This window comes from Clarias gariepinus, unplaced genomic scaffold (assembly GCF_024256425.1).
Source record: "Clarias gariepinus isolate MV-2021 ecotype Netherlands unplaced genomic scaffold, CGAR_prim_01v2 scaffold_30, whole genome shotgun sequence".
In the NCBI taxonomy this organism is placed as follows: Eukaryota; Metazoa; Chordata; class Actinopteri; order Siluriformes; family Clariidae; genus Clarias; species Clarias gariepinus.
In genome coordinates, this window is record NW_026520997.1 from 964,509 (window position 1) to 978,253 (window position 13,745).

The window sequence follows — 13,745 nt, forward strand, 5'->3', positions numbered from 1 at the left end:
AGTTCAGCAAAAACATTTGCAAAGTTTTTGCAAATACATTTTTAATCGTGTGAAACATTTTTAAATAAATTAATAAATACAGCCTCAAGAGAAGGGTACTAAGATGAACCTGGATCTGGATGGTACCAGTAAGGGTACCTCTTTTACCAAAATTCCTCTATAGCGTATTTGTGTGTGTGTGTGTGTGCGTGTGTGTGTGGGTGTGTGTTTGCGTGCGCATATTTTATTTGAAGTCACCATTAACTTCAGCGTTTGCAGTAAAGCGGTAGAGGTTCATCACGAAATCTTAAATTATTCTAAAGATTCTTAAAGGTCTGAAGATTTGTACTAACTGTACATTTACATTTACATTTAGGCATTTGGCAGACGCTCTTATCCAGAGCGACTTACAAAAAGGGCTTGTACTGTACAAATGATGTCATCTTGATTGTACCATTACAGCTACAAGGAAAATAGGGCCTAGCTCTTTTCCTTCATTTATTTCTTTATTTTGGTATTATATTATATTATATTATATTATATTATATTATATTATATTATATTATATTATATTATATTATATTATATTATATTATATTATAATGTGCCGGTGTGTTTGGATCCACAGAGCAACAGAGTATACTACATTTGATCTTTTTACAGAGGATGATGTGTCAAAACAAATAAGAACAAATCCAGACACCTCTATTATCATGTAAGAGTGCGTGTAATAATGGAAATGGCGGAGAAAAGTTCCTCCACAAGGCTGTATTTATCTGAATACTTACAAAAGCTAATCATACTTTATTAAGTTTAGTTTTTTTACTGGAAAATTCGACTTTAATTATGACGTTAGATTACACCATATTTATGTGTAGAATTGTTTAACGGTTCTAATAATAAAACTTAAGTGGATAAACTGTTAAAAAAGAAAGTTTATAAAAGTTGATATAATTTTCAAACAATTAAAACAGAAAATACAGAAAAGTGCGTCACATATCGTATTTAAACTTTTGAGTGGTAAAATATTGAAGTTTTATTATCTTCGAGTTTCTCTTTATTATCTGCGAGCTGAGGGGGGGGACTTGTTTGTTTTGGGAAATTTGACACACAATCGTATAAAAATGCACAGTTTCATTTAGTTTTTACACTTTACACTATTCTGACATTTTTAGGCATAACTGCAAATGAGAATGATGATGATGAGGAGGAGGAGGAGGAGGATAAAACGTGCGCGAGGGCGAACCACGCCCATGTTTTGAACTTTTTTCACAACTTTACACACGATAAAATTGGTTTTTGTGATTAATTATAGACCGAAAGTGAGACAGTGTGTGTGTGTGTGCAGCTGAGGTCAGAGCAACAGAGTGAGTCTGGAATCAGAGCTTTTGTTTGGGTTCATTGCCCTGTTTTGGGTCATTAAATCGCATTTCCTTCCACCTTAATGACTAACAGTGACGTCATACGGTCTTGTACCCAATAATAAGCTCGATTTGTGACATGGAGTTACACGCTGCTTTGTATCTGCCACAACTGGAAGGTTATTTAAAATGTATTTTCTTTAAAAATCGAATAATATGCTATTACAGATTATAATCTGATGAGTAAATCACACTGGTATACCTAGGGTTAGGGTCACACACTCACCCAGACCCAGACTGTATAAGATATCTAGAATGAAAACTACAAGACCATGGTGCTGGTGAGGGACTGAGAGACCTCAATTAGGTCCATGACCTTTTATTTTTACTCCAGAATTAATATGGTATCCATTTCAGTAAAACAACAACAACAAAACACTGACTTCAACAACATGTGTGCACAATTTTTATCGCACAATTTTTATCCCTTTTTCAGAGAATTTGTTTCTGGTGGTTCTCTTAAAAGTACAGTAGAGTATGTTTCATTACTTAAAATTAATTAATTAGAGAATATTATTGGCCATTAAGTTCTGCTTTTTCAGTAAAATTGTACACAAAATTTGCACCTCTTTATGTTCTCTGGCAGTGTATCACACATTATTTTGCGGTAGAATGTTCTTTATTGTCTTCCAGGTTCTGTTTTAAACCACACAGGAGCTAACTTACTGTACTTAACACTGGGTGCTTATTGTGTCCTCGTGCTTGTGTGCATTCTCTCGCAGCTGTTATTTTCCAGCATTGGCCAAGTTCAGCTCTATTACTTAAAAACAGAAGTACATAAAACAGTTAAAAATATCTACATGACTCTACCATAAAAGTTTTATAGCAAAAACTGAAACACTTTCAAACACATAATCATTGCCACTGAAGTTTTCTGTAAGGAGAAATGTGTTTGTCCAACAAGTATGGAAGGAGTCTCCAGTGTCAGTGCTTTGTAACAGTCAGAGGTAAAGCTGTTATCGCAAGTTTTCTGACATCTCCATGATAGAGGAAGCTTTTATGTCTGCAGTCGACTGCACTTTCATGCAGTTTCTCATTAATATGACAAGATGTAATTTTTAAAGGAATGGGTGATTATAGCTGCTATAATTTAAGTGATGACAGGACTTTAATGTTTAAACATAACATATTACTATAAAGGGATGCCTTAACAGCAAGCATCACCTATATATAGGAAATATGGTATAAAATCATAAAAAGCCTACTGTATATAGTTTAAAAGATACTGGAATGGACAGTAAAGTCAGGGGTCAGGGGGAGATGTGGATCCCAGGTTCAAATCCCACAACCACCAAGTTGTCCCTATTGGGCCCTTGAGCAAGACCCTGAACCCTCAACTGCTCAGATGTATATATGAGATTAGATAAAAATGTAACACGCTCTGGATAAGGGTGTCTGCCAAATGCCTAAATGTAAATGAGCCTGTGTTTTATTCTTTATACTGTATACTTATTTGCCTAACCTTCCACCAGGTAATGTAGATTTGTGCAAATGTTGTTTTGTTTAATTACATTTTAATATAATTATATCCAGCAAATATTTTTTTGCCTAATGAATTAATTTATATAATCATTAGCTAAATGAACTGCATGCATTGGTGTTTAATGTAAATGAAGACAAAGCAGAATTTTAAAAAGCACGAATTTATTATCAATTTAGTATTGATTTAAAAATCCTTTTAAATTTTAGATGTAATGTTAAAGAAGTCAATCAGAGACAAGAATTTTCCATGTTCTATAGATTGATGAGACAGTAGTCTTTATAACTGCTCTGGTTGTGTACTGTTTTGCCCCGTGTGTGTGTGTGTGTGTGTGTGAGAGGAGTGTGTGATTTGGGACACGGCCCCCTCCGCATCCCCCGCTGTCAGCAGTAACCCGACCCCGACTGTTTCAGTCCCGACTCGATCACGACTCCGCACTAACTCACTTCTCCAGATGGAGTGTTTTCTCGCTCAGCTCGGGCCGGTTTGTTTTGTTTAAGGCCCCCCGGGTTCTCTCTTATCTCCTCACAGCACTCACGCCGAGATTTCAGCTCCTTCTCCTCCTCACTTTACGGCCCATTGTTCTGCAGAATGGCTTCTCAAGATAAACTAGAATCCAGCAGCACAGAGAGCTCTGATTAAAGCACAGAAATCAGCACCGTGGTGCATTTTACATTTTACAAGACACGGATTTTTCTTCTTTCCCACATTCCTTCACTTACCCACTCACTTACTCATTCAGTTTGTTCAACTTTATGAAACAATGTTTCTGTATTGACACGTGACCTATTTGTCCTCATGGTGAATAGAATAGCAATTACAAAACTTTTCGCAGAGTCAAATCATGTTCAGAAATACACACAGGACAATAAAAAGGTAAATAAACATAAACACTTATAAAGTTTAGCACTTAGTGAGAATGAGTGAAAGAAAACTAATATACATATAGAATAAATTATACGCATATCATAGCCTACTGTATCCTCTTCTCCACTGGACTACTATTCTATATGTCTTATGGCTGTCCTGGAGCATAATATATAGACACATTGTGCATTATGTATTCTGTAATATTGTTTGCAGTCAACTGACATTCCTGTGATTTAATTTGGAATAATAAGGTAAACATACATACTGTAGGTCTATTTATATAGGATATAGAATGTATATTAAACTTATTTTTCCAAATAAAAATTGGAATTATTATTATTATTATTATTATGATTATTATTATTATTAATAATAATAATAATAATAATAATAATAATAATAACAACATATTTAAAATAATTTAAAAATAAAACTGAAATACAATATGGGAAAATACAAATATGGGAAAATAATAGACAGTATATATATATATATATATATATATATATATATATATATATATATATATGTGTGTGTGTGTGTGTGTGTGTGTGTGTGTGTATGAATTTTTTTTTTTTATATTTTATTATATTCAAAATTACAACTCAGTTTCATCTTAAAACCTTTTAATTTTAAATATAATACTATATTACTTTTTTGTTGCACAACACTGAAATCGATACAGGTAGAAATTGTAGTGGAAGTAGTGGAAGATTTTTTTAATGGTAATCCAACGTTTCATTATTATTATAAATTGTTTGTTTGAAATTTTAAAATAAAAATATATGTAACTAAATAAAAAAGAACATATTCCTCTTCCTGCATCTTCTTTTCCTCCTTCTCCTTATTAAATAAAGATAAAGCATCCCTAAGCGCGGGCTTTGTGTAAAGCCTCTCCAGCACTAATAGGTGATAAAGTGTCGGGGTGAATAAACCAGGTCGGTACAGCGGGAGAAGCGGCGCTCATTAACCTCGTTAAGCTCGAGTTAGATCACGTGACTGCGCCGATTCGCGCTTCATTAACGCTGATTGTTTTTCTTTCTTTCAATGACACCGTAACAAAATCTGCGCTCGTGACTCCCGTCTGACGTCACGGCGTGTGAAGTCACGAAGCAGCGCGCGGACCACGCCCCTCAGAGCACCCTCGCCCCCCTCACAGTCGCACGCGCCGCCTCTTTATAACGGGCCGGGCTGAGCGCGAGGACATCGCAATCTGACCTGCAGAGCTCGAGCCCGGAGGATAACAGCACGCTCGCGAGGAACTTGAAGGTACCCTTAACTCCTTAATCTCAGTGTTTATAGAAATATTTATCATAATAAGAGTAATAATCAATTTAAACTCCGGGATTAAATGAAGGTAAAAAATATATATATTTTTTTCCTTTTATGAAAATAAACTGAATAACGTGAATTTATTAAAATACTGTGATAAGTGTTTACATTTTTAGAATTTGTTTATTAAGTCAAATTGACGACAAAATCCTTCTCAGCTAATTTTAAATATTTTTAAATTTCAACTTAAAAAAAATCAGAATTTCACATTTTACTTTAATTTTATTTAATTAGTTTGTTGTTTATTATTTGTGAAAATTAAGCAAAGTGAAATAGACTATGTAATACAATTCTGTAGTACAGATCTTAACCATGTTGCTGGCTTGTTTGTTTTTGTTCTTTTGTTTGTTTGTTGTCTTACTCTCATAAATACATACATACTGTTTAAAAAAATCTATTAATAATAAAAAATAATGATTAAAAGTAAGTCTATCTGTCTTTCCTTTTAAACATTTTTAAAGTTGTTAACTCGGATCTTTTCCCTCAGATGGAGATGTACCAGGCTGGTTATTACACTGAAGACTTCAGGACTCAGGAAGTTCCTGTCGGATTAGACTTCAGTTCATATGGTAATAAACTGCCTATAATTTTTTATTCTTTATGTAATTTAGGTTGTATTACAATGGCAGGATAAGAGTCTGAAAGCAACACACACACACAGCAATTTGTGCTGTGTACAAAGGAATATGAGAATTAGTTTACCACTGCAGATTAAAAAAAAAAAAAGTTTACCACTTGAAAAAGAAGGGTTGAGGAATTTTCTGATTATTGGCAACCTGACTTAAAATATTTAAATCCTGTAAGCTGCCGCTGTTGTCAGGCTGAGCAGTCATCTTTGTCATTTCTATGTTTCTCTGCTCATATTTCCTGAGTGTTCGTGCAAAACATTTCCTCTGTCCTTCAACTGTAAAGTCCTAATCTCAGCAGCTCTGTCACAAACACCAAACTGGGCCTTGACACGACACTAATTTATAACTCGTCAGGAAAGAGACAGGGTCTTTTTAGGACGCAGTGAGAACACGGGGTGTAGAAATGAAGCCACGAGGGGTGGCAGGTTAAAGATACACCCGTTTTTTTCTTTTCTTGTTGCTCCCTCCCTGTTTTCCTAATCCTTTCCTCCAGACTTCCTTCTCGAACAGATTTAGCAGCCCCTCTCCTCCCCTTTTCATCATCCCTCCGTCCTCAGCCTGCTTCCTCTCTTTTATTTTTTGCAGTTTAGACTACTCTGTAGGGTGGGGTCATTCGACCACTTTAAGAAATGACTGCGGTTCATATATTCATTCAGAAAGACGACAGGAAAGACATTAGGAGAGACCTTTTTTAAAACTAGATTTTTAAGATCAGAGGTGGTTGATGATGGCGGGATTCATTCATTGTCATATTTCTAATAATGTACCCACAGACTACAATGGTGAAGACCTGTCCTTTTTGTTAGACAGCAAAGGACCGGGGCAGTTGCAGTACGTGGACACATACGCAGAACCGCACAAGGACCACATGAATGCCTCCAAAGGTAAGTCCAAATCACACTGATAAACTTTACTTCCTATACTGCAGTAGCCACGATTATCACACTGAAAGCTGAGGCTTACATTTTAAGAGAGAAATTCACAAGATATCATGAACGAAAAACAAAAAAAACAAACTAAACAATTATAAGTTAAATTATTAAGTGAGTGTATTGAGTGTCCTAATGATCTAGGGGTTTCTGGGGGTGAATGTTTTTTTTTTAATGCCAATCATAATGCTAATTAAATATTTAAAAAGATAGAACCTTCTTTGAAAAATATTATAATATAATTATAAAAAAAAAAAAGCACTACTTCCTAGAACACTCGCCACCATATTATTTTTCACATAATTATATGGGTTAATGGTGTGAACACTTAAATCTCTTAAGGAAGTAGACTACAGATTTACTCGACTGCAAAACTCTTAGTGATTTTTATTCCAGCTGTAGCCTGTGCAGGTTAGGAAACCTTGAGCTATGACTCAAAAGGTTAAAGGTTAGCTCACAGGTGGTGGTCTCTTTGTTCTGTGCCACAGGCTGCATCCTGCTCTTACACTATAATGACAGATTCTTTAGTATTGCAGTATATTCATAACATGTAGCATGTAGCATGCTCAGTGCTTAGCTAGCTAAACAGTATCCTGGCTGCTCTGTACATGCTTTCTGTTTTTCATATTTTCTAAATTCTCTACATATATTAATAAAATCTTCTCTACTTCTAGTTCACTCTACAGATTCTGGTTTATTTAACCTGGACACTTTCCCAGAGTTTAGCAGCTGGACATCATACACTAACGGTAAGTGGCTCTACCTTTCGGAACCGATTAGCATATATATATATAATATATATATATATATATATATATATATATATATATATATATATATATATACTGGGCTGATAGAAGCTTCCTTCCCTAATGTCCAGCTTCCAGCTTGAACTGATTTAGGGAATGTACTGTACACTGTATACTTCAGGTCCCTGTAAAAACGTCTAGTGAATTTTTTGACATGCTAGCTTGGTTATTATGGATTTGAAGCTAGCAAATTATGCCGACCAATGTGTTTTACTGTTACACTTATAGATTGTGAGTATTCATCATAACCCGTCTGTCCTCAGTTCCAGACAGTATAGTGATGGAGAGACAGACAGGAGGTTTCCAGGATTCAGCCACTCAGACGTATCAGAGTCTCTTTCCACCATGTCCGTCGTCTCAGAACGGACCGTTCGGCTCACCCGTGGACTCCAGCGGGCTTTACCAACCTGCGAAAGAGCTCAACCATAGAGCAGCATCTGCTTTAGAGCACACAGGTACAACATACAGTACACTGGGACAGGGTTCGAGCTGTAGCTAAACATCTATTTTAGCATCTCTTTGACCCTTCCTGGACAAACCCAGGCTAACCCAAAGTCCTCATCTTTACGGTCCAGGTGATGGAGACAGGACTTACAGTTTATACAAGACGGAGACACAAAGCAAACCCATACCGTACTGGACGGATTATTCCTCATCCGGTTACTGCAGCCAGCTGCTCGCTCATTCTCCGTCATCCTCATCTCCGGCTCCTCTCCCTGCCGAGACGTTTTCACCTCGTGTGGTGAAGAGACGCACTACAACGTCTCAAAGACTAGACAGAGACAGCGAGGTGTCTCCTGGGATGTCCGCCTACCCAGGTGAGATTTACTCTTCTACATCCAATCTTGATATCACAGTTCTTTATGTTGAAATAAAATGTAAAACAGGTCAAATTACCCATCTGTTGGTTGCTTCTCTAGAAGATTATGTGATTGAACAAATTAATAAACAATTCCTGATTGCTGTTTTTTTTCTATTTATAGGGTCAGGACCTATCCAGCTTTGGCAGTTCCTCTTGGAGCTTCTCTTAGACTCAGCGTGCCACACCTTTATCAGCTGGACCGGTGACGGATGGGAATTCAAGATGTCCGACCCTGCAGAGGTATGAAAGAAAGGATTCCACCCAGATTATATTTATTATTTCATTGTTGTGTTCAGGACTCTAATTTTTCAGAAGGTGTTGATTAATTCACCATAACTGCAGCTCCTTCAATAACATCGAATTCTGAGTATTCCTTGTCATCCTATAATAAATTTGCTAATCATTGTTGTGGCATAAGAGGAATAAAACACTTCAGGAACATGCTCTGCTTTATACTACCGCATCCTTGATTATTTTACTATAACAGAAAGTCCTCGAGTGTTTTATTCTTTACTTCTTATCGTCTGCTTCAGTGTACAAATGGTACACAGGTACCTTGTTCGGTTGTAGCACACTCAACCTTACAGTTTAATAAAATGCTTAGACCTCTTCAGCCAAATTCGACCCCCAAAACAGCCATATAGACCAGAAGACTGATCATTTGCTTGTCTCATACACACAGGTAGCTAAACGATGGGGTCAGTGCAAGAATAAACCTAAAATGAACTACGAGAAGCTGAGCCGCGGACTTCGCTACTACTACCACAAGAACATCATCCACAAAACAGCTGGCAAGCGCTACGTCTACCGATTTGTCTGCGACGTGCAGAGTATGCTTGGGAAAAGCGCTCAGGAAGTTCTGGCCAGCCTGAACATCTCACCGGTGAACACAGGATCGCAGCCACCGACAAAGTCTGAGGAGACAGCAGACATCTGGCAACATTAACAGACTTTGCTAGAGGAAGGCGGAGTTCCAAAATACATCCATGTTTTAACACGTCCTCATTGACTTCTTCTGGAAGTGAAGTATGAGCACTTGCAGCACAAGTGGTCAAGGTTTCAATGCTGACCTGCTAGTATGCTAATAAGATCAGGATTTATGGACATCTTCACCTGCCGTTTTGGGAAATAATTGGCGTCTGGATGATTCTAAAGTAACAGGACAGATCTTAAGATGGGCAAGTGGAGACTATCAAGAGTAGGTGGACCAGGGACGACAAAAACAGTATTGGAACCCAGGCTTACTTAAGGACTTGTCTGGCTTCTATAGAGTTAGGTGTGGGATTCAGCACAATTTTCTCTTTCCTAAACAGAGAACTTTAATCTGTGGATACGCCTGTTTTTTAATACTATAAAGTGAAGAAATAATCTTTATGAACTTCATGTTTGCTTTTTTTACTCAAACTCTATAAGGACATGAATGGGAAAGTTTGTGTCCATTGAACCTGTGTCCTTAAGTAATAAATGCAATTTTTGTTATCTTTAAAAACAAACACATCTACTATATGTGTATATATACAGTATATATATATTTTTTAATGTTGTAAGCTACCTCTTTTAAGCATTGGAACACTCACGAATAACGTACTTTAAATGATGTGATTAGTTTGTGTCATCGTCAGATTGTGAATTTGTGTAAATAAATTGTTATATAAAATGATTTTGTTTATTCCTTCATTTAAGTCTTCACAATTAAAATTAAGTTTTACAACATATTTGTCAGTACATAGCCAAATAGATTTTTTTTAGATTTATTATTTTTTTTAATGGAAAATTATTTAATTAAAGAATAAAAAAAATCAAGACTTTTGTTAAAAATTTGCTGTGTCAGCTGAACACTTCTTAATCTAGATACTAGCTTGCTACTTATCTTTCATTTTAATTAATATTAAAAAGTGTCAAAAAGTGAACAGATTGAAATGCAATCTTAATGATTATCCAGTTACCATTTTTGGGTCAATTTCTCCTGTTTTTTATTTAAGTATTTTTAAGGGATTAACATGAGCTTTTTATTTTTGCTGCTTCTTTCTGACGTTTCGATGTGGTTAGCTGGACTTCAGCAGTTTTTATTGTAGTTAGACCACAACAGAGCATCCGCATTTCCCGACTGATAGTAAGGTGTGTTTCTTTTGCAATAATTCCAGTCATGAAATTCCCTCTCTACTAAATATTCCACCATCAACTATTAGTGGTTTTGTAGCAAAGTGGAAGCGATTGAGACAGAGACGGTTAGGCCTCATAAAATCACAGGGCGGGGTCAGCAGATGTTGAGACAGAGTCCGCAGAGTCAGTAGCTACAGACCTCCAAACTTCATGTGTCCTTCAGATTAGCTCAAAAAGAGTGCAGAGAGAGCTTCATGGAGTGGGTTTCCATGGCCGAGCAGCTGCATCTAAACCTTACATCACCGAGTGCAATGCAAAGCATCAGATACAGTGGTGTAAAGCACACATACACTGGACTCTAGAGCAGAGGAGACGAGTTCTCTGATGAATCACGCTTCTCTGTCTGGACGAGTCTGGGTTTGGTGGTTTTCAGTAGAGTTGGGCTCGGCCCCTGTACTTCCAGTGAAAGGCACTCTTAATGCTTCAAGATATTTTGGACAATTTCATGCTCCCAACTTTGTGTAAACAGTTTGGGGACGGCCCCCTTCCAGTTCCAACAAGACTGTGCACCGGTGCACAAAGCAAGGTCCATTAAGACATGGATGGGCGAGTTTGGTGTGGAAGAGTCCCGACATTAACCCGATTTGACACCTTTGGGGTGAATTAGGGCGGAGACTGCGAACCAGGCTTTCTCGTCCAACATCAGTGTCTGACCTCACGAATGCGCTTCTGAAAGAATGTTCAAAAAATTCCTATAACACACTCCTAAACCTTGTGTAAAAACCTTCCCAGAAGAGTTGAGGCTGTTAGAGCTGCAAAGGGCCGACATCATATCAATGCACCACTATTTTTACAACCCGCCCTGTCCCGCACCCGCGACCATTATATAGACATACTGTACTAGGCATTGTATAAAATTTCCGACCTCAATTTCTCCCGCACCTCGTCTTCCATCTTCATTTTTATTTCTTTGTTTTTGTTGGGACTGGCAGCGGGAGCTGCTTGGCGCTTTTATGCCTTGTCACGTGACATGACCTTATCAAAGAACTTAATAAAATATGAAAATAGATATTCCCAAATATTTAATATAGGCTATAGGGAATTGCACGCGACATACATGGATTTTCATTTATTTAATTTTGTTTTTAATGACCCGCCCCAACCCGCCCCGCAAATAAAGTGACAATTATCTTTACCCGCCCCAACCCGACCTGCAGGTTACCAGACGACCTGCGAATCAAATTCAAATTTTATTTGTCACATACACAGTCATACACAGTACGATATGCAGTGAAATGCTTATACGACCGCCAGTGACCTTAAAAAGAAAATAACAGCTATATATACTCAGCAAAAAAAAAAAAAAAAAAAAACGCCCCTTTTTCAGGACTGTGTATTTCAACAATAATGTTGTAAAAATCCAAATAACTTTACAGATCTTCATTGTAAAGGGTTTAAACAATGTTTTCCATGCAGGTTTAATTAACCATAATCAGACCACGTGTAACAACACCCGCACAGGATGGGTACATCCGAATATCACACCTGCGTGACAGGTACAGGATGGCCACAACAACTGCCCGAGTCACACCAAAAACACACACTCCCTCCATCAGTGCTCAGACTGTCCGCAATAGGCAGTCCATGAGGAGGAGATGCACTGCAGTACTTCAAGCAGCTGGTGGCCACCAGATACTGACTGGTACTTTAGATTTTGAGCCTCCCTTCATTCAGGGACACATTGGGAAACATTTTTAGTTTATGTCTTATGGTGTTGACTCTTTTAGTGTTCATACAAATATTTACACATTAAGTTTACTGAAAGTAAAAACAGTTGAAAGTCAGAGGACGTTTCTTTTTTGCTGAGTATATAAGGAATAAACATTAATAAAAAGTAATACGAAAGAAAATAAATTTAACTAGTAAAGTAAACTGTACAAATAAGGGCATAATAAAAATATTACAAAATATAGAAATATAGGGGGGAAAAGGTATATATAAAAATTTGAAAGTGGCAGTGGCTGTGCAAATATGCATGAAAAGTGACTGAAGAAAGTGACACGTGCAATGGTCGGATATATAAATATGTAGTGTATGAATGTGTCCATGATTGTCCAGTCAATGTTTAAAAAGATGTTATTACTCCTGCATGGTGTTGTGGTTGAGAGACCTTATCGCCTGTGGGAAGAAGATCCTCCTCAGTCTCTCTGTGTTGGCCTTCAGTTCTACAAGTTCATATGCATGTGCCGGGGAGCCAATACTTTTGGCAATATAGTGTACCAGTTATCAAAGGGTTAAACCCCAGGAGGAGGGGCAGTAAAGGGTTAAACCCCAGGAGGAGGGGCAGTAAAGGGTTAAACCCCAGGAGGAGGGGCAGGGGCAGTAAAGGGTTAAACCCCAGGAGGAGGGGCAGTAAAGGGTTAAACCCCAGGAGGAGGGGCAGGGGCAGTAAAGGGTTAAACCCCAGGAGGAGGGGCAGTAAAGGGTTAAACCCCAGGAGGAGGTGCAGTAAAGGGTTAAACACCAGGAGGAGGTGCAGTAAAGGGTTAAACCCCAGGAGGAGGTGCAGGGGCAGTAAAGGGTTAAACCCCAGGAGGAGGTGCAGTAAAGGGTTAAACCCCAGGAGGAGGTGCAGTAAAGGGTTAAACCCCAGGAGGAGGGGCAGTAAAGGGTTAAACACCAGGAGGAGGTGCAGTAAAGGGTTAAACACCAGGAGGAGGGGCAGTAAAGGGTTAAACCCCAGGAGGAGGTGCAGTAAAGGGTTAAACCCCAGGAGGAGGTGCAGGGGCAGTAAAGGGTTAAACCCCAGGAGGAGGGGCAGTAAAGGGTTAAACCCCAGGAGGAGGGGCAGTAAAGGGTTAAACCCCAGGAGGAGGTGCAGGGGCAGTAAAGGGTTAAACCCTAGGAGGAGGTGCAGTAAAGGGTTAAACCCCAGGAGGAGGTGCAGGGGCAGTAAAGGGTTAAACCCCAGGAGGAGGTGCAGTAAAGGGTTAAACCCCAGGAGGAGGTGCAGTAAAGGGTTAAACCCCAGGAGGAGGTGCAGTAAAGGGTTAAACCCCAGGAGGAGGTGCAGTAAAGGGTTAAACCCCAGGAGGAGGTGCAGTAAAGGGTTAAACCCCAGGAGGAGGTGCAGTAAAGGGTTAAACCCCAGGAGGAGGGGCAGGGGCAGTAAAGGGTTAAACCCCAGGAGGAGGGGCAGTAAAGGGTTAAACCCCAGGAGGAGGGGCAGTAAAGGGTTAAACCCCAGGAGGAGGTGCAGGGGCAGTAAAGGGTTAAACCCCAGGAGGAGGGGCAGTAAAGGGTTAAACCCCAGGAGGAGGTGCACGGGCAG

At 38.5% G+C, this 13,745-nt stretch overlaps 1 protein-coding gene across 2 annotated transcripts; it reads left to right on the forward strand.

Moving 5' to 3' along the window:
• Positions 1–4,893: 4,893 nt before the first annotated feature.
• On the forward strand, positions 4,894–9,640 carry etsrp (ETS1-related protein). Of its 2 annotated transcripts, none has more exons than XM_053490615.1 (8): positions 4,894–5,019; positions 5,570–5,651; positions 6,485–6,595; positions 7,315–7,389; positions 7,713–7,904; positions 8,025–8,267; positions 8,433–8,551; positions 8,994–9,640. In XM_053490615.1, the coding sequence occupies exons 2-8, from the start codon at positions 5,570–5,572 to the stop codon at positions 9,255–9,257; spliced, it is 1,086 nt and encodes a 361-aa protein (XP_053346590.1). In that variant the 5' UTR covers positions 4,894–5,019; the 3' UTR covers positions 9,258–9,640. The 2 variants fall into 2 exon arrangements, with proteins under 2 accessions (XP_053346590.1, XP_053346591.1); XM_053490616.1 differs by having other exon boundaries at positions 6,518–6,595.
• The last annotated feature ends 4,105 nt before the right edge of the window (positions 9,641–13,745 follow it).